Source organism: Penicillium verhagenii (assembly GCF_028828195.1).
Source record: "Penicillium verhagenii strain IBT 33310 chromosome Unknown utg000002l_segment0_segment0, whole genome shotgun sequence".
Taxonomy (NCBI): domain Eukaryota; kingdom Fungi; phylum Ascomycota; class Eurotiomycetes; order Eurotiales; family Aspergillaceae; genus Penicillium; species Penicillium verhagenii.
Window position 1 is genome coordinate 1806863 of NW_026643166.1, and position 19264 is coordinate 1826126.

The following is a 19264-nucleotide window of genomic DNA, read 5'->3' on the forward strand; positions in this document are numbered from 1 at the left end:
CCTCCATTTTTAGAGATTAACTTGATAAACTACGATAAAGATCAATTAGGTGTTTATAGTACACAAATCTCGACATTGCTTGGATTTAGAAGATGGGAAGTGTACGGTGATTCTACGATGCGTGTGTGGATATTGAGTATTGGAATTCCAGATACGATTGCATAGCAATTGCATAGCTTACCTAGATGGGTACCTAGCTATACTATTCAATGCCGTTGGATTGTTTGAAAAGGAAAAAAAAAAACATTGAAGCCTCTGACTTAGTAAACCTTGGAAGCGGAGATGACCAATCGGGGTTGAACTTGCAATGTTGAGAAGAGTTTACGGGGCATGTATAAAATCCGATCCTAGGCATATCACTTGATGCGAACCATCAATTCAATGTTACATGCAGTGTATGTGTATGTTGTCGCTTCTATCGCTCTCTGATTGACCAAGTCTCAGCGCCGCGCAATAAGCGGTCAAACCTTGTCTTTTTCAACCTGCATTTCTAATCAATTGATTTCTTACATGTAGAAAATGACCCATCTCTTACATAAAATATCGTCAGAAAGTATTACGACATATTCAATCTCAATAATCTAATCAACCGGAAACTTGGCCAAGGATATGAACTCAACGGAAGCATGAATAGATAACGTCATTCGGGCTGAAGTGCATTCCACTATAGAAGAGAGATTAGAGATCCAGATACTAAAGCGACAGCATCCTATTGGTGCCTAATGGACCATCTACAGCCTCGGTTTAGCGTATTATGCAACATTCAAGAGGTATTAGCCTCAATTCGATCACGAGAGTAAGAGTAGTAATGGCAACGGATAAGTTTGTTGTTATCAACAAAACCCCAGAGCTCGGGCCATCCCCACATCATGCAACCCCCTCTTTTGCAATCTTAAGGGCAGGCCAGTCATATCATTGTGTGATGGCTTAGCCCGTATTCCATCGTCTTCCTTGAAGACACTCGCTTAGGCAACCGATCATAACGCGTGGAGAAATCGGCAGAAGCTTAGAAAGGACAAGCTTCGCGGAGTGGCTTCCTCTCAACCCCGGCGGACTCCGGCTTTAAATTGCTTTTATTCTAAATCGCGAGTGGAACCCCTGCCGATCGCTATTGTTTGCCGATGGATGAACAATTGCAATTTTTCTCAACAAAACCACTGGCCATGAGACATCTGAGCATGCAGGGAATACACATGGAATGGCTTTGCAGGACCGTGCCAACGTGGTATCACTCCCGGTTGCCACGGACGGCTTTGTACAGATCACATCGCAGGAAGGATCGGCAAGTGATTCATGCCTCGTGCTGCACTTTTCTTTCATCACGGGGGAGATAGCGGAGCTCGCGTCACTGATAACATATCCCCACAGGATGTAACCTGTTTGGCGCAATTTTGTTGGTTCCTGGCCCGAGCCTTCTATGGATGTCCGTCGGTTTAATCGCCAAGAGGCGAGCTATGGAGTACAGAAGAATGACTTGCTGGGAGAGGAGCGGGGCTCGCTAATCAAACATTAAATTACTCGTGAGGGCATTGCATAACTGCAGTGTGGGTATTGCCGCATTGGCAAAGGGGCACGAGGCATAAGTAGGACCGACGATCCCTGCCATGTTTTCTTCTTCGTAGTGGTTTTCTTTTTCATCCCTTAAGACTATTCACCATGCACTCCACAGTCTATACTGGACTGCTCTGTACTTTGGCCGCGCCTGCCATGGGCGTGGTCTGGGAAAGCCTGGCCGGAGGTGTCCCCAGTACTTGGTCGCTCGTCAGCACGCCCACCGACTCGACTATGTCGCTGGCTATTTCGTTGTCCCGTGAGAATGTCGACCAACTGGAATCCACCCTGACCAAGGTCTCAACTCCCGGCAACGCAGAGTATGGTCAATGGTTGGAGAAGGATGATGTGGACTCCAAGTTCCCCGTTGTCTCTGATGCTCCCGTTGTGACCTGGCTGAAGAGCGCCGGTATCACCAACTACACTCGCGATGGTGCTTTGCTCAAGTTCAGTGGCAGCGTTGAGAAGGTCAACAGCCTTTTGAACACCACTTTTGCCAACTATGCAAGTGACGGATCAGTGAAGCTTCGCACTAGCGAGTATTCCATTCCCAGTGACCTGAGCGACTATATCGATGTCATCTCGCCCACTGTTTACTTCGGCAAGACCCGCGCGGCCCTCCCCACCAACCCGAAGTCGCGCAGTTTGCGTTCTCGCACGACTCCTGCTGCCTCATGCGACGAGTACATTACTCCCAGCTGCATTAAGGCCATGTACAGTGTGGGTGACTACACTCCCGAGGCTTCGTCTGGCAGTGTTGTTGGTTTCGGCAGCTTCTTGAATCAGTCTGCCATCCAATCCGATCTGGCTAAGTTCCAGAAGCTTTTCGACATCCCCGCCCAGAAGTTTACCGTTGAGACCCTCAACGGTGGTGTGGACAACCAGACTGCCCCCGAAGGTGATATCGGCGAGGCCAACCTGGATGTGCAGTTGATCAGTGGTGTTTCTCACCCTCTGCCCATCCACGAGTTCATTACCGGTGGTGTTGCGTATGTGTCTATCAATTTTTTCAATGTTTCAAGATCTAACAGAAATTAGTCCCTTCCTCACTGATGCCGATGAGCCTACCGAGTCAGATGACGAGAACGAGCCCTACCTCGTCTACTACGAGTACTTGCTCTCTAAGACCAACGCTGAGCTCCCCCCTGTGATCTCCAACTCTTACGGTGATGACGAGCAGGTAAGGAATAAATCCAAATCAGCCAAAGTGACTAGCTCATTTATTAATTTTCTTGCAGACCGTTCCCGAGAAGTATGCGAAGTCTGTCTGCAACCTGATTGGCTTGAACACTCTGCGTGGTCTCACTATTATCCACTCTTCTGGAGATGAGGGTAAGTCTACAGCATCATGATGTTTGAACAAGAAATTCAGCTAACGGAACAACTAGGTGTCGGCTCGGCCTGCCAGGCTGTTGATGGAACTACTCCCCAGTTCAACCCCATCTTCCCGGCTACCTGCCCCTATGTCACTGCAGTTGGTGGTACCGCGGCTGTGAGCCCCGAGGTCGCATGGAACGCCTCATCTGGCGGTTTCTCCAACATCTTCGACCGTGCTTGGTACCAGGATTCTGCCGTCGCGACTTACCTCGCCGACCACGTCACCAAGGAGACCAAGGAGTACTACTCCAAGTACGCTGACTTTGAGGGCCGTGGCTTCCCCGACGTGTCCGCCCACAGCTTGTACCCCTAGTAAGTTCGATCTTGGAAATTATCCGGAAAAGAGAAGAAAAGGACGATGTTTTTCTAACTGATTATTCACAGCTACGAGGTTGTCTATGCTGGTGAGTACTCACTCTCCGGTGGTACCTCTGCCGCCGCGCCTACTTTCGCCGGTATCATTGGTCTTCTGAACGACGCCCGTCTGCGTGCTGGAAAGCCCGTTCTGGGCTTCCTGAACCCCTTCTTGTACTCTCTGGGCTACAAGGGGCTTAACGATATTGTTGGCGGTGCCTCCTATGGATGCACTGGCTCTGACCCTCAGAGTGAGGAGGAAGTCGACGGTGCTCTTGTCATCCCCGGTGCTCACTGGAATGCCACTACTGGATGGGACCCTGTCACTGGTCTGGGTACTCCCGACTTCGCCAAGTTGAAGGAGTTGGTCCTTTCTCTTTAAGGGATATGTCCATATGATGGATAAGCCGGCCGCTGTATCAACACTGCCTAATGAGCACGTGTAATATAACCTTGGAAATAGCAAGAAATTACGTACATAATGATATGAGAAACATTCATGGACATGTGAACCTTGAGAATTTGGAAGTACATTAGCCCTGCAGGTGTCAATGCTACTGGTAGTCCACTCAATAGATGCTCTTATCCACACATTTACTACTTCGGTGCTTACAGAAAAATTCACCAATTCATCTCCGTGTCTAGCATTGATCAAGTGGAGTATAATGACACGCAAAATGTTTGGCTTAAGAGTACAAAAACAATCTCGCGTGCGGACCTCGGGACGGGAAACCCCTTCTTGAATCGCGCGTAGCCTTACAATGGGGTTCAGCACCGCTGTCCGGCGCTGTGGTATTATCGGAGTGCGGCGTGGTAGGAAATGCCATGTGAGACGTACCATCACCTGGGCAATCCATCACTTCAAATGTTTGAACTTTCAAATGTTACGCTGATAATATACTCAGGCATTAGGTACGATCTACATGACATCTGGATGAACGAAGATCTAAAATATTATATTTCTATGTATTATGTATGAGTGGCAGGGATAGTGACCATCAGCCAAGCTCAACACTCCCCTCAGGAACACCCTGTCTACTCCTCAACCGCCTGGCAAAGAACTGCATAACAGGCAGCATCTCATCCCGATTAGACGGCATCCCATCCCCCCTCCTCGCATACCGACTAACCTCCACAAACTCAAAAACCTGCTTAGTCCTACGCACCGCCTCATCCGAGACAACGACCGAGTCACGTCCAGAAACCAGTAGCACAGGCGTGCGGCTCTTGGATCCAGCCCGCGGCCCCGAAAGCGGATACGGCGCCCCAATCGAAATCACACCTGCCAATGGCTCAGCTTCCACACCCTCACCTCCACCCCTCTCAAGCTCCCGCGCAAGACTCAATCCAGCCATGCCGCCCTGTCCGAATCCGAACACCAGGATCTCGCGCGGCCGGTAGCCGCATTTTTGGACTAGGACGCCTCGCACGAGATCCTTGATGAGGATCGCTGGACTTCGCGTTAGCCCGGCGTCCATGTCTAGGCCGCCGGTGGAGCTGTCAAAGGCGACATCGTCGCCCCAGTGGAATCCGCCTAGATCGAATGGAACGGGGGCGGGGGCTTGGACGGTGAGGACTGTTGTTTCGGGGAGGTGGAGGGCTCGGCCGAAGGGTGTGAAGCCTGCGGCTGAGTCGCCTAAACCGTGGAGTAGGAGGAGGATGTTTGGGGAGGGGCTGGAGGTGGGGTTTGGTGGGAGGGTGATGGTGACGGTGAGGCTGGAGGGGAAATCGGATTGGGTTGGGGTTTTGGTAGGCATGGTGATTCGTGAACGTGGTTTCCCTTTTTGGTTTGTTTTTCTGATGCTCTTTCCTTCTTTGGTGTCTCACCAGAGCTTCAATTGGTGCCCGTGCAGCTCGGTATTCTGTGACTTGGTGACGTCACACGCTCGGTTTGGTGTTAAGGGAGCTCTGCTCTACCTTGTCAAGCTTCCAAGAATAGTAACAGAGGTAGCTCGAGCTCGGCCTCTCTGAGGGCTGGAGACTGCCCGACTCCAGGTCCAAGTGTAGAAAATTGAGGCTGCCTGTGGCTGAGTCTGGTAATGCCGGAAAGTGTGGCTGGGGGCTCGGGATTACGGACCCTTTGCTGATTGATGTCTGCAGCGTTATGCCGAGAATAGTTTCACGATTCAAAAAGATGGGAGCCGAAGGTTGCGGGGCTCTCCTTCGTACGAAGAGTGTAATTGCAAGCCCCGAAAAATAGTGGTATTATCGTTGCCTAGGCAGTACAGCGATCCCCGCTGCCAAGACTCCGAGAGGGCGATGACCGTGGTTTCGGTTATGACCCTGATGTGTACTCCGTAGAACCGTAACATGACAACATTCACATTTTTGGAGGTCGATCGATGAGGTAATTCGATTATCTGCCCTTGAAATTTGCAAGCCATCACAGGGCTTCGGTGTAGCAGTATTCAATGTGTTACGGCTATCAACTGGACTCAGATATGTATGTACTACACGCAACTGAAGGAATTTTAAAGCTTAATGCCCAATTTAACATTGACTCTCAGAACTATAATTGTGTACATATCTTCATATACTCCTAAGTATCTGTAGTTATACATGACTAGTGAATGTTCACAACATTTCTACATTATTCGTACTTGCTCAGGGTAAGTAAATCGGATGTGGCGGCAGCGCCACATAGGGCGGTGCAGCTATGGGTACGTAATAAAAATTTCACTAAAAAAAGAAACAAACATCCATGGATCGAAGGAAGATTCCTTTGGATTCTGTGTCCAGATGTCTAAATAACATCATAACATATCGAACATACGGAACATAACAGAACATAACAGAGTTGTTGGGCTTTCACCGCCACTTGTCCTTCGTGGCTGATGCCCGCCAAGAAGTCACCTTGTAAGGCGCGGACAAGCCTTCGATTTCTCCGGGAGAAGCTTGGCCCGGAGAGGCCGGCTTCCGTTAATTATTATGATACAAACCGATGTCGTCTCAGCTGGTAAATTGTACGCCAGAAGATACGTCTATTTACCGCCACGACAGATCGAGTTTAGTGGTGCGCGTGCACTTATTCAATTCGTCTATCGACAAGCGGAGTAGGGCTGAATGGATCCTGCCCCTCCGATCATCGCGCTATTGGGCCGAGCGGGACACGTACTCATAGCCCTTTTTGGACAGCGTGTTGCTTTGGTTTCAATATTCGGAAACCGCGGGGCCACGGTAGGCTTTGTTTCAGGGCAAAAAGAAAGCATCAATCACTGTGGAAATTTGAATGCCTGGCCCATGGTTCATGGAGTAGGTAAGCCGTAAAGAACGCCCGCATGCCGAATACCGAAAAACATAACCATGCATACCGACACGGGATATAGAGTGACCTGAACGTCCATTTGAACTTTGAATTAAAGGCCTGGGAGGGAATCACTAACAAAAAGACTCTTGGCTAGTATGGGATCGTCCTCAAGAAGCCATGCCGAGAGTCTCGGCGTACATCAGCTGTAGCTGGGGTCCGACAATTGTAACCACTCAGGCTGGAGATCGAGATAGGCCCCCCACCAAAAGCCCTCTGATATCACTGGATCAGCTTTCATTTGCCCCTCTCTTTGAGCCCGACCCCCCCGGATGGATGTGGTTTAAGTGGTTGTACGTAACAGGGGCTGAGGAAGGCAATGCGATCTGTTTGCTCCACTATCGAGGGGCAGGCACTCGGATAGTCAATGTGAATCCATGGTCCAACTGTATTTTGGAGGGTCCTCTACTCCATCTTGCTGCGACCATCCCAAGATAGCACAGCCTGTAAAATTCGCCTCAGCCACCTTGTCCACAGATTGGTGGGGCAGCTTTGACTGAGACAGGAAAGGAAAATAGCCGCTCTAAACTGTACTGAACGGAATACGTACTCTTCAGACTTTCTCGATTATTCTGTCCGCTGTTACTCGGGTATAAGATCCCCTCTCCCCGTCTGACAAGGCCCTTTTTTTTTTCTCTCTCCATCACACTCTCTACCAACCTCTCTATTAAACACCTTTCCTCTTTAACTTCATTCACAATGGGTTTCTTCGGTAAGTTCTGACCTACTTGATGCAATCCCCTCGTCACATGCCTCCCGCCTTTGCATGCACATGACACAGATTCTGCATTTCCACGTTGGGCCGGTAGAGTTTATGAACTGCAGCTGACATGCCATTTATTTAGATCACGCCGAGCGCTCCCACGAGGAGGTCTATGAGCAGGGCCAGCAGTACCACCACGAGGCTAAGTTCTCTCACGAGGCCATCGCCGGTGCCGCTTCCTTTGCTGGCATGAAGGCTTGGGAGGACCACCAGCGCGCCCAGGGTACGTCACACACCTCTCATCCCCCCTACTATATATAATATACTCAACGCTAGCACGATTGGGATATTTTGCTGACTCCATTCGTTAATAGGCAAGACCGTTAAGCACGCATTCGCCAAGGAGGCTCTCATGGGCCTTGTTGGTGCCGAGGTTGACAAGCTCGTTGAGACCAAGGGTCTTGATGCCATCGACCGCCAGAAGCTCCACCACGAGAGCAAGAAGCACGCCGAGGCCATGTACGATGAGCAGTACAACCGTCACGGCGGTGATGAGTGGCACCCCCACTACGAGCCCCACCAGAGCTTCGAGCGCCGGGAGCGTTTCGAGCGCCAGTGGTAAATGCAGCCTTCCAGGCGCATTAGACGAAGGCATGATTTTATTTCCATGAGATATCCTGGGCTCTTTTATTCCCCAGTTTTTGTATAGGAAGAGCGAACAATGAAGCAGAATTACCTAAACGTTCTTTTTTCCCCTTCTTTCGGATCCAGCTTGGTAGTTGTCCCGGGCCTCCTGTCTGGTGGCCAAAGCGGCTGTATTTAGTTCACAGCCTTACGTAGGCCGGGTAGGTATACATACGCAGCTCGGGAAATATGCACCAAAGTATCAAGAACCCGCAGCTGCAAGCTCAAGGTTGCAGGGCTCGGATTTTTTCTGTCTTTGTTTTTGGAGAACATTATCTCCCCGGGCCAGTCATCACCATGAGAACACGCCGAACAACATTCCAGATCCACACCGCATTCCATCGAACCCTTTCCAAAGGTTGATCCTGGGTGTCCAACTGCGGATTTCTCGTCAATGATACCATCCATGCCCAATGATTTTCAATAATTGGGCCTAGATGGTGGATTTGAGGTATCAAACGTCAGATTGGATGCCGGTATTGCGAAGCCGACCGTCTCACATTGGACAATGTGATCTTCAGGCGCTGAAGGTGAGCGCGTTTGTTCAACCAGTCAGCACTCGTGGATGACCAATTGTGGAGCCTTAACGCCTGAGAATCCAGGAATCGATGAAATCATCTCCCGCACGTGCCCGAGCAAGCGTCGTTGATTGTTGCGATTGATTTGAATCCAATGAATGTACACGATGATACTTTTAGATCTTGGGGTAACAGGAGTTCGAGAATCCTGGTCCCTGGTTCCAGAAGGAAAAAAAGTCCTAGATCGACAACTTTCTGTTTTTTCTACTTTTTTTTTTTTTTGCTTTTTTAGTTTCAACGTGGATGGCGCTTTTTTTTCCTTGTTCTTCCCTTCCACCTTATCATCTAGAACCCGAAAGTTGCGCCCTGCAGCTTATCTGCGTTAGACCGGGGTAATCGCACTACCCAGGCTTGGTGACTTCTTCATCTCAATTCTATAAATTGACTTTTTCACTTCTTTCTTCCCCCTCCCAACCGCAAAGAGGTATGCCATGACGGAAGAGAGTTGGTCAGGATGAAATTCGCCAAGTTGGTCTTCCCCTCTTTCCCCATCTAACGCGATCCAGATGACTGACTATATTCCCACAGAGAATTGGAACAGGAACTGGTTCCTGAGTGGCGGGCAAAGTATCTCGACTACAAGGTATGATGGGGATCCTCATGTTTCTTTGAATGTCATCTTGGATCTGTGACTAACATTACCTTTTTATTTTTGTAGACGGGCAAGAAGAAATTAAAGGCCATCACTCGAGCCATCCAGAAGGGGAATCGCAGTCCCATCCCTCCATCCTTCCGAAATCTTCCACCCTCTCAAGGCGCAACACAACCATCCTATGAAACGCCAAACGTCGATAGGACTCTTGATGGCACATCCCCGGAAGATTTACCAGCGCAAAATGCCAATCGTCGAGGCTCTAGTCCTCAACCCATTCCGCGGTCCAAGTCTACACCTCGCCAAGAACGCCAGCCGTTGCGCACGCCGGGGTCGCGATTTTCAGATAATGTAGGGAGCTATGGGAGCATCTTGGCGACACCGCCAGAGGCACCGGGCATGGCAGGCTCAGACAGAGCATCTTTTGAGCTTCCAGATCCTATCATGAACCCAGATGAGTATTCGCCGCCAGCGCATGATGCAACTAGGGAATCGCGTCGTCGCAGACAAGTCAGGACCCCGTCACCTGTCTTGACTAGACGTGCAACCACTGGTACATACTCGGCCCAGACAGAGGCAAACAGCCCAGCGGACCAAAGGAACGCGACATTGTCAACGCATCCCACCTCGCAGAGTCTTAGCCTTCAAGGAGAGACTTTGACAAAAACGAATTCGACAAATCGTACATCGCAACTCCTTCGACGGGTATTTTCTCACACAGAAGGCGAGGTGGCCGGGAAGAAGTCAATGGCGGATGCTTCATTTGAGCCTGAAAAACGCCAGGATGAGTTCTTTATCTTCTTGGATAGTGAATTGGACAAAATCGACTCCTTTTACCGGATGAAGGAGCAAGAAGCCATTACTCGACTGAGGACTCTTCGACAGCAGCTGCATGTTATGCGAGATCAACGCATCCAGGAGGTGTATGAGACCAAACGAGGCATGAAGCTGATCAAAGATGAGCAAGATCAACGACCAACGGGAATCGCCAAACTCAACGGCTCGCGAATCAAAGATACTTTGACAGGTAAAACTCGGTTCGGAAAGAATACTCAGGCGCTAGCAGCGATGGCTACTCCAAAGCTTCCTGAGCGGGAGCGTGAATTTATTGCCAACCGACGAGACTTCATGCGCCGGCAGGACCCACAAAATGTCGACGTATCATATCGATCTGCGAAACGTAAACTCAAGCATGCCTTGCAGGAGTTTTATCGTGGCGTTGAGCTCCTGAAGGGGTATGCTTATCTTAATCGGAAAGCTTTCCGAAAGATTAACAAGAAGTACGACAAAACCGTCAATGCCCGACCGTTATTGCGTTACATGAGCGAGCGGGTCAACAAAGCGGCCTTTGTTCAGAGTGAAGAGACCGAACACTTGATTGTGGCGGTCGAGGATCTTTATGCACGATACTTTGAACGTGGAAATCGCAAAATTGCAGTGTCCAAACTTCGTCACACCATCAATAAATCGGGCGATTATTCCCCCAGCACCTTTCGGGCAGGTCTTTTGCTTATGGCAGGTGTGCTATTCGCTATACAGGCCCTGGTATATGCTACACAGCATCTGCGCGCTGTTGATTCAGTGGAGCGGGTGCGCACTAGTTATCTGTTGCAGGTTTGTTCTCCCCTTGCGTCATCCTTTGTGTAACCGTGCATTGCTGACTAGAACCAGATTTACGGAGGTTATTTCCTCATCACGTTTCACGTTTTGCTCTTTTCTTTGGATTGTATGATTTGGACCAAGTCCAAGATTAACTATGCATTTGTTTTTGAATATGATACCAGGCACACGCTGGAGTGGCGCCAATTGCTAGAAGTAAGTTTACCCACCCGATGATGGACTTTGCAGTTCTGTGATCTCGAAACTAATAAGCTTTCTCAGATCCCTGCGTTCTTCATGTTCGCTCTGGGCCTTTTCATGTGGCTGAACTTCTCATGGGTTAATGCCATGTATATATATTGGCCTGTTGTGCTCATAGGTTTGACCCTGATTATCGTCTTTTTGCCAGCTCGTGTGCTCTATCACCGCAGCCGAAAATGGTGGGCGTTTTCGAATGTAAGTTGTGTCTTTTTCGCCTTCGTATAGATGTGTTCTAACAAAACTAGTGGCGTCTTTTACTTGCTGGTGTCTACCCGGTCGAGTTCAGAGATTTCTTCCTCGGTGACATGTATTGTTCTCAGAGCTATGCCATGGGAGTAAGTTTTCTTCAAAATTTTTGCTTCATGACCGCACTAACCTTTTTTAGAATATCGAGCTATTTTTCTGTCTATATGCCAACGCTTGGAACAATCCTACGCAGTGTAACTCAAGCCATTCCAGGCTGCTTGGCTTCTTTACCTGTCTACCAGCAGTGTGGCGATCTTTCCAGTGTATTCGTCGATACGTGGATACGAAAAATGCTTTCCCTCATCTCTTGAATTTGGGAAAGTACATCTTCAGTATCCTTTACTATGCCACGTTGAGCATGTATCGCATCGATCGTCACACTCGTTTTCAGGCGTCATTCATTACGTTTGCACTTCTTAACTCTGTCTATACATCAGTCTGGGACTTGATAATGGACTGGAGTTTGGGCAATGCTTACGCTAGACGACCTTTGTTACGTGAGGTACTGGCTTTTCGACGGGTCTGGGTTTACTACGCTGCAATGGTCTTGGATGTCATAATCCGGTTCAACTGGATTTTCTACGCCATCTTTGTCAATGACATTCAACATTCTGCCGTCCTCAGCTTTGTCATCTCGCTTTCAGAGGTCTTCCGTCGTGGTGTATGGACTATCTTCCGTGTGGAGAATGAGCACTGTACTAACGTGCTTCTGTTCCGTGCTTCCCGAGATACACCCCTTCCATATGAAATTCCCGCAACGCCAGCGCTGGATGGTGCTCAAACCGAGGACGTCCAGCTGCAAGACCAGCAAAACACACCTTTCATGTACGCGGGAGATGCTGAACATGGAACACCCTCCTCATCCAGCCAGCGCGCGAGAAACCGACGTCCCTCAGCCAGTATTGCTCGCGTCGGAAACAAGGTTGCTGGTGCCCATGCCCACGACTTTGAGAGAAGGCGTCTTCCATCATCATCATACTTGTCCAGTGCGGCCATCACACATGACGCATTACGCAATAATTCCAACTCCTCTGACGAGGATGACGAAGAGTTGACGACTGACGAAGACTCCGGCTCAACTGTTGAGGGTGGTCACGATCATGATGGCGCGCAAATCAGTGGCGAGCAGCGATCCCCGATCATGCATCGGATTGTTGAGTAGTAGATTGATTTTACGACTTGCTTGAACAAAACATACGATAAACTTCATGATTGTTAGCTACTAGACGCACGTTGCTTGATAATATATTGCACATATTTTAAGGAGTTTAATCTAAACACGTTACACACCCCCTTCAAAGTTCTCATGCTAACACACCCTCACGTGACCCACTAAGCCTAATCGGGGAATACTAATGCCTGAATTTGCCTAACATGCTGGCATAGTGTGGCATATTTCAAGGTTGTGCAGAGCATAATATGGTCATTTATTTGACACAAGTCAGGGCACTTGGCAAATGTAGCGGAATGTAAGAAATGTGGGCCAATCAGTGACCACGCAACAGCAGCACAGTAATTTAACGGTGTCATGTGGAAACCTAGACTGAGGGTACTAACATGGTCGACTGATCATTCAGGACGTAGATTTAGATATTAAAGGATGATATTGGGTTTCACTTATTGCAAGCAAGCCCCGCCGGAGCTTCACAGCACTTGAGTGCAGGATCAGCCATTTTGGTGAGTATTTAGCCGTACCCACCTATAAGGAGTAACTCCATCAGATCTATCATCTACGTTTTACCCAGCTTCATCGGAAAATTGCCCTTGGGTGAATAACAAGTCTTCTCTCCTGCCTGAATCAGTCCCGTTTCCAATAGTCAAAATATTATTGACATCACACGATGAATCATATCATCGCCAGGTCCATCATTTTAACCAGAATGCTTTGTATTTAGCCATCTTAGATGTCTCATACAGCTTTTGCCAGTGAATTCGTCGATCCTTTCCTTGGATGGATTCATGCCCATATTAATTCCCAAAGTCAAAGACAGTTTGAGGAGAAAGCAACTGCTACGAGCATTCTATTTAAACCCCTCAATGTTCTACCGACAGGATGAGAAGAATAACAAGATTGCCCACTTTCAACTTTATTTGTTTCGATTTCAGTCTGCCATCGAAGAGTTACAATGATGTCTCAACCGAATCTCTGGCTTGCGCTTCTTACTTGCGCTGAAATAATCGCTATCGCACTGGGATCTCTCATCCCTCACGATGCTCGCGAACTATCAAGCGTCAGCAAGAGAGCTTCCTCAACTGTTTCTCAGCCATTGATTTGGGAAGACCTTGCTGATATCGAAATCATTCGCGTCGGTGATACCTTCTACTACAGTGCCAGCACTATGGCATATTCACCTGGTGCCCCAATCCTGAAGTCTACAGACTTGCAAAACTGGGAATACATTGGCCACTCGGTTCCAAGCCTTGACTTTGGCTCAGCCTATAACATGACTGATGGCGACACCGCATATGTCAAAGGAATTTGGGCAAGCAGCCTCAAATATCGCCCGAGCAACGGCCAATGGTATTGGATTGGCTGTATTGAGTTTGCCAATACATACGTCTACACTGCTAGTAGTCCCAGTGGCCCTTGGTCACGGCATGCCGCTTTCGAGGGGACCTGCTACTACGACTGTGGACTGGTTTTCGACGAAGACGATATACCGCATGTTGCGTATGGGTCCACAACTATCCAAGTTGCCACACTATCATCCGACCTGACCAGCCAAGTTTCGAACACCGACGTATTCACCTACGACGAGTATGTTGAAGGCTCCCGCTTTTATTACATCAATGGCTCCTACTATATTCTCAACGTCGCACCCGGTACAGCCATCGAATATGTCATCAAATCCTCATCTCCGACTGCAGGATACACTGGTGGGAATGTTGTTTCAAACGCACCTTCATGCCCAGTCGCGAATGGCGGAGCCCCTCACCAGGGAGGGATCGTCGATGACCCTCAAGGAAATTGGTACTATATGGGATTTTGCGACGCATACCCCGGTGGTAGAATCCCGGTACTTGCTTCTATCACTTTTGATGACAATGACTTTCCAGTATTATCAGATGTCAATTCTTGGCCATCTACTGTGGAAGTGCCCCTTGCTCAAAATGTACTATCTTCGCCAACAGGTACAGACAGATTTTCTGGAACTTGCTTGGGACCTCAATGGGAATGGAATCACAATCCTGATGTGACTGCCTTTGACGTCAATGACGGATTGAAACTGCGGACTGCAACTGTCACAGACAGCCTCTACCAAGCACGGAATACTCTCACTCACCGTATCCTCGGTCCTGTGAGTGTCGCCACTATTGAGATCAATTTCTCCGATATGATATCCGGAGACCGGGCAGGATTGGCGATGTTCCGCGATGTATCCGGTTGGATCGGTATAGTGAAGACCGATGAAAGTGCACAGATCTCTGTCTGGAAAAACATCACTATGAATACGGATTGGACTACAAACTCAATTGGTGCCTTAGAGACTTCGACGGATATCTCCGAGACTTCAGTGTTCTTACGAGCCTCGGCGGATATTCGACCAGGAGGCGATGCAACCGCACAATTTAGCTATTCTACAGATGGCTCCAGTTTCACCGATTTTGGAACTACATTTGCCATGAACACGACCTGGGAATTTTTCATGGGCTATCGATTTGGCATTTTTAACTTCGCAACTGAATCACTTGGGGGATCAGTCGACATCAAGAGTTTTGATCTGGCTCTTGGTGCTTAATCTGGCGAGGGTGCGCGCTGGCTTATGTACTCAATTTCTATGGCTCGCGACTTATTTGAAGTCTTCTCTGCGATGTGTGTAGCTGATGACCATTATCAAAGATGAATTTGAATGAAATCCAATTTCGTGCTATCATCAGTTTTCAATTCTGTCACAGTGATATGCAACTCCAGGGCGATGAATGCCAGCTAGGAATACAGGATAATCATAACTCAATTCGACCAAAAAGAAAATATAGAAAGAGGGTGGGGGGGGGGACAATTCCTCTTCTCGAGAACTTCCTTATGCCGGAGCCATATAGTTTGAGTGGATATTGATTGCATCTTCTGTCGTCATATTCGGTCCCAATCTCCATCTCCGATCCAACGTCCGATGCGGTGTTATGAGGAGGTGGTTACGACAGGCGAAAGCTGTCTCATCAACCGAGCGACAGCCGCGCTTGGTTCTTTTTGAAGATTCACCGGAACAATCATGCTCGGCCTTTGGACTTATTGGGGGATCCCGGGAGCCTCCTCTGTTTTCTGGGTTTAGGGCATCGGGCCCTGGATGTGGGCGTTTTGAACCACCCCTGTTCAGACGATTGATGATATATTGGTGCTGGTAGTGTCATTCTATCAGCTAAGCAGCTCAGCGGCAAGTTCAGTATAGAAGATTTCATGCAGGAGTACGAAGAACATACTAAGGACCTTGTGTATTAGTTTACTCGCCGTCTACTTGCCTATCCGCTATCTAAAAAACACCTGTAGTTCAATACACAGAGTATAGTGCAGTGTACCGTATAGCGAACCGTGTAGCGAACCAAATAGCGAACCAAGTAGCGAACCAAGTAGGGAACCGCAGAGAGTACAACAAGTACCTACCTAGGTAATGTATATAGTATGAACACAGGAAATAAAAGGACATCATAATATGTACTATGATATTATAATCTTTCCGCCGAGCACCTTAGGTAAACTTAGAAAAAAGTGTACAAACTAAGCAGACCAAAGACAGACAGAAGAAGAAAAAATTGTCCAAATCGGGTTAGAGGGGTGTGTCTAGAGTGAACTCCATTTGAATTTCTCCAGCAACTGCGCAGCCAACATTGAAATTGCCCAATGCTGGTCCCAGAATTATTGGCTGGATTTCGTTGGCTCTGGCGACCGCAGTGCGCATGGTTAAGATCGCATGTTCAAGGTTGCGACCGTCCCCAGTTGGGAGATATCGATTTGCGTCGAGCTTCCCACGGTCGGCTAACAAATGCGGTAAATGAGAGTCGTCTGGGGGCCGCGCCGCCGCGGTTTTCGGTGCATTTCTCTGGTTGGTAAACATCCATCCAAACTTAAGCCTGGTTTGCAGGGAACAAAATTCCTGAGTGGCTGTACTCTGTAAGTTCTTGTAAGCCGTTGTTGTAGATCAATCTTTATCGATCTTTTTTATCTCCGTCAAGCTCTCCACTCTTCTTCCCTTATCGGACCGATAAGACTACACGTGACTCCACTCAAACGTCACATGGTCGCCGCCCCCCATTAGTTACCATCCAAGGCTTCCTTCCTTTCACAAATCCCCATTATTTCCATCGAGCTAGACAACAACCGAATCGCGATACCCAAGGCCGTTGCAACCCAATACCATGGCCGCGAACACCCGATACGCGCCTGCCCCCCAGCGGGACTCCTTTGAGGACCAGCAATACACTCAAGCGCCGCCGTCTTACCAGGCTACAGCTGAGCCAGCTGAGCCTCGCACTGAGGATGATAATCTTCCCGATGACTTCAAGGTATGTGTTGCGCTGCTCGGGTTCTCCGCGATTCTTGGCCAAATTATACTGACGATGATTGCTCTATATAGTTTGGCGGTACCGTAGCTGAGGGAACTATCGACATCAGGATGCAGTTTGTGCGCAAGGTTTACTCGATCCTGTAAGTCCAAACGCGTATTTATTGTATACTCTAAGTTGAAGGCCTTGAACTGACCTGAGTTCTCTCCCAGTACCGCTCAGATTCTCCTCACAACCATCCTTAGCTCCATCTCCTTCTTCAACGACTCTTACCGCACATGGATCCAATCCAATTTCTGGCTGATGATCATCTCCATCTTCGGCGCTCTCGGATTTATGCTCGCAACTTATTGGAAGCGCAAGTCTTACCCCTCCAACTTGCTCTTCCTCTCCGCCTTCACAGTCACGGAAGCCTACTCCATCAGCGTGGTGACATCCTTCTACGACGCGCGCGTTGTCGTACAAGCCCTTGTCCTGACTCTGGGTATCTTCCTTGCTTTGACCCTCTTCGCATGCCAGACGAAGTATGACTTCACGCACTGGATGCCGTACCTATTCGGCGCATTGTGGTTCATGATCCTTTTCGGATTCGTCGCAATGTTCCTCCCATTTAGCAGTGCCACCGAGACCGTTTACGGTGTGATCGGAGCATTGATCTTTTCGGGATACATCCTCGTGGATACGCAACTGGTAATGCGTCATTACCATGTTGAGGAGGAGATCGCCGCGTCGATTTCACTCTATCTGGACGTGTTGAACTTGTTCTTGTCTATTCTGCGTATCCTGAATGGACAACACAACAACTAGATGGAAATCTCCGAGGCCGACGATAAATACGGAATCCATTACCGATGTCGGTGGTGGATGGTCAGGGGTATGATAGTATGAATGCGTTTGGAACCAGGACGCTCCTCGGAGCTGGAATCATGAGAATCAGTGTCTTTTTTCTTTTGCGTTTTTGCTTGATTTAATGTCTATAATCAGTTTAGTCTTATCTTGGACCCTCTTTGCCTCTCTCGCAGGTTGGAATACCGTTTTTGCTCCTGTTACCTACTAGTAGGTATGACACTGGATTGCCGCGGCATATATTTTATCAAGTCTTGCGTGGGCAGATCTTCTCCTTCGGTGAATGTTTAGTATAGCGCCGATAAATAGCTGCCTAAGCCATATGGGTAAACAATCAATGGTACTTTTGAATGATTTCGCGGAGGTAGTATTGTACTTCCAATGTACATTTTGATAGCTTCACTCAGATAGAATCACGCCTTGCTCAATGCATTTGTTTCCAATAGTGAATTAACGAAAGTAACGATGGCGCGAATGGCAATCTGGGCGATCTTATCGCCGTCACCTGAATCAGGATCAAAAGAACAAACAGTCAGAGACTTGGGCTTGCTTTTCCTGGGCACAATATCCATACACTGGATCAACTCAGACTCAAACAAGCCCCCAGGAGAAGGATAATCATTGACCTTCCCATAAGACTCGTCCAGGACATCCAAATCAAGATGAACCAACGACGATCCATAGGACTTCGCTTCCAGCTGCGTATTCAATTCACCCGCAAAATCGACCTTTCTATCAAGTTCGCCCCAGATAGAAGCCATTCCAGCATCGATTACACGCTGTCTTTGCACCTGGCTTTGATCACGTAGACCGCAGTACAAGAAGTTCCCGTCATATTTCAATGGCTTGAAACCGGGAACTGTCTTCATGAGAGTTTTCCAGCTCTCACCGCGGAGCATTGAGAGCCCCATGGCATCAAGATATCCGTTCTCATTCACATCGGGAGAATCGAGGTCGTCATGGGCGTCAAAATAGATAAAGTTCAAGTCATCGATATTGAGTCCACAGGCAACAGCTGCGCTTGCCATGCAGTTTCCTGATAAAATGAGAGGGAAAGTGTTGTGGTCAACGGCCTCGGTGACGGCCGTGGATAAGCGTCGAAGAAGCTCGAAGCTTCGGCCTATTTCACCTTCGAATTCATCGACTCGGTCTAGTTCGACACATTTTATGGAGACTCCCAGTTTTTCAAGGGCTTGGATAATTCCAAGCTTTCGAATACGATTGGGGCCGTTACCGACGCGGTGATCACGAATTCCAACGTGGTAGGGGGAGAATATCACGGTGATGGCGTTGGCAGGCATTGAAGAGACAATGGACGGAGACCTGTCGGTTTGTCAAAGATTTTGACACTGATCGAATCAAAATATGTGGATTAATTGACATTGAACTTTGGGCAGCTTTAGTAGAGCAGCCCGGCTGTTCAAATCCCGCGAACTACAGATCCCGTCCCGCACTTACGTCAGTCCCACTGACCTGTGGGGTACTGGATTTGTTTTGCTTTGAAATCAGACAGTTGAATCTTCAGACCTTGCCGAGTTCTCCACCTTTCAATCCTCAGCGAGTGCCCTCTTCTCCTAGAATCAAGATATTTGCTCATTCTTTAACCAGCCAAGGCCCTGAAATATGTCGGCTTTGCCCATGAAGGCTCAATCGAGTTGAATGTCCAGGTG

The 19264-nt window shown here is 48.5% G+C and overlaps 7 protein-coding genes across 7 annotated transcripts; 5 read left to right on the forward strand and 2 right to left on the reverse strand.

Moving 5' to 3' along the window:
- Positions 1-1656: 1656 nt before the first annotated feature.
- N7466_000658 (S53 family peptidase) lies at positions 1657-3664 on the forward strand (the record flags this gene model as incomplete). Its single annotated transcript, XM_057160056.1, has 5 exons — positions 1657-2540; positions 2590-2731; positions 2790-2883; positions 2940-3240; positions 3313-3664. 5 exons carry the CDS (start codon positions 1657-1659, stop codon positions 3662-3664), a joined length of 1773 nt encoding a protein of 590 aa, XP_057026304.1.
- A 616-nt stretch (positions 3665-4280) lies between these two features.
- N7466_000659 (alpha/beta hydrolase) lies at positions 4281-5039 on the reverse strand (the record flags this gene model as incomplete). Its single annotated transcript, XM_057160057.1, has 1 exon — positions 4281-5039. The coding sequence occupies one exon, from the start codon at positions 5037-5039 to the stop codon at positions 4281-4283; it is 759 nt and encodes a 252-aa protein (XP_057026305.1).
- A 2246-nt stretch (positions 5040-7285) lies between these two features.
- On the forward strand, positions 7286-7911 carry N7466_000660 (DUF3759 domain-containing protein; the record flags this gene model as incomplete). The annotated part of the gene is made up of 3 exons (XM_057160058.1): positions 7286-7298; positions 7432-7572; positions 7664-7911. 3 exons carry the CDS (start codon positions 7286-7288, stop codon positions 7909-7911), a joined length of 402 nt encoding a protein of 133 aa, XP_057026306.1.
- A 1169-nt stretch (positions 7912-9080) lies between these two features.
- Positions 9081-12411, forward strand: N7466_000661 (SPX and EXS domain-containing protein; the record flags this gene model as incomplete). The annotated part of the gene is made up of 6 exons (XM_057160059.1): positions 9081-9134; positions 9210-10757; positions 10815-10958; positions 11025-11198; positions 11249-11338; positions 11389-12411. Coding segments are annotated over 6 exons (3033 nt in total), but the record flags the coding sequence as incomplete, so codon positions are not given.
- Positions 12412-13378: 967 nt separating this feature from the next.
- Positions 13379-14989, forward strand: N7466_000662 (putative xylosidase/glycosyl hydrolase; the record flags this gene model as incomplete). Its single annotated transcript, XM_057160060.1, has 1 exon — positions 13379-14989. The coding sequence occupies one exon, from the start codon at positions 13379-13381 to the stop codon at positions 14987-14989; it is 1611 nt and encodes a 536-aa protein (XP_057026308.1).
- A 1612-nt stretch (positions 14990-16601) lies between these two features.
- Positions 16602-17555, forward strand: N7466_000663 (Bax inhibitor-1 family protein; the record flags this gene model as incomplete). Its single annotated transcript, XM_057160061.1, has 3 exons — positions 16602-16748; positions 16820-16890; positions 16961-17555. The coding sequence occupies 3 exons, from the start codon at positions 16602-16604 to the stop codon at positions 17553-17555; spliced, it is 813 nt and encodes a 270-aa protein (XP_057026309.1).
- A 452-nt stretch (positions 17556-18007) lies between these two features.
- N7466_000664 (arginase family protein) lies at positions 18008-18895 on the reverse strand (the record flags this gene model as incomplete). Its single annotated transcript, XM_057160062.1, has 1 exon — positions 18008-18895. The coding sequence occupies one exon, from the start codon at positions 18893-18895 to the stop codon at positions 18008-18010; it is 888 nt and encodes a 295-aa protein (XP_057026310.1).
- Positions 18896-19264: the final 369 nt, after the last annotated feature.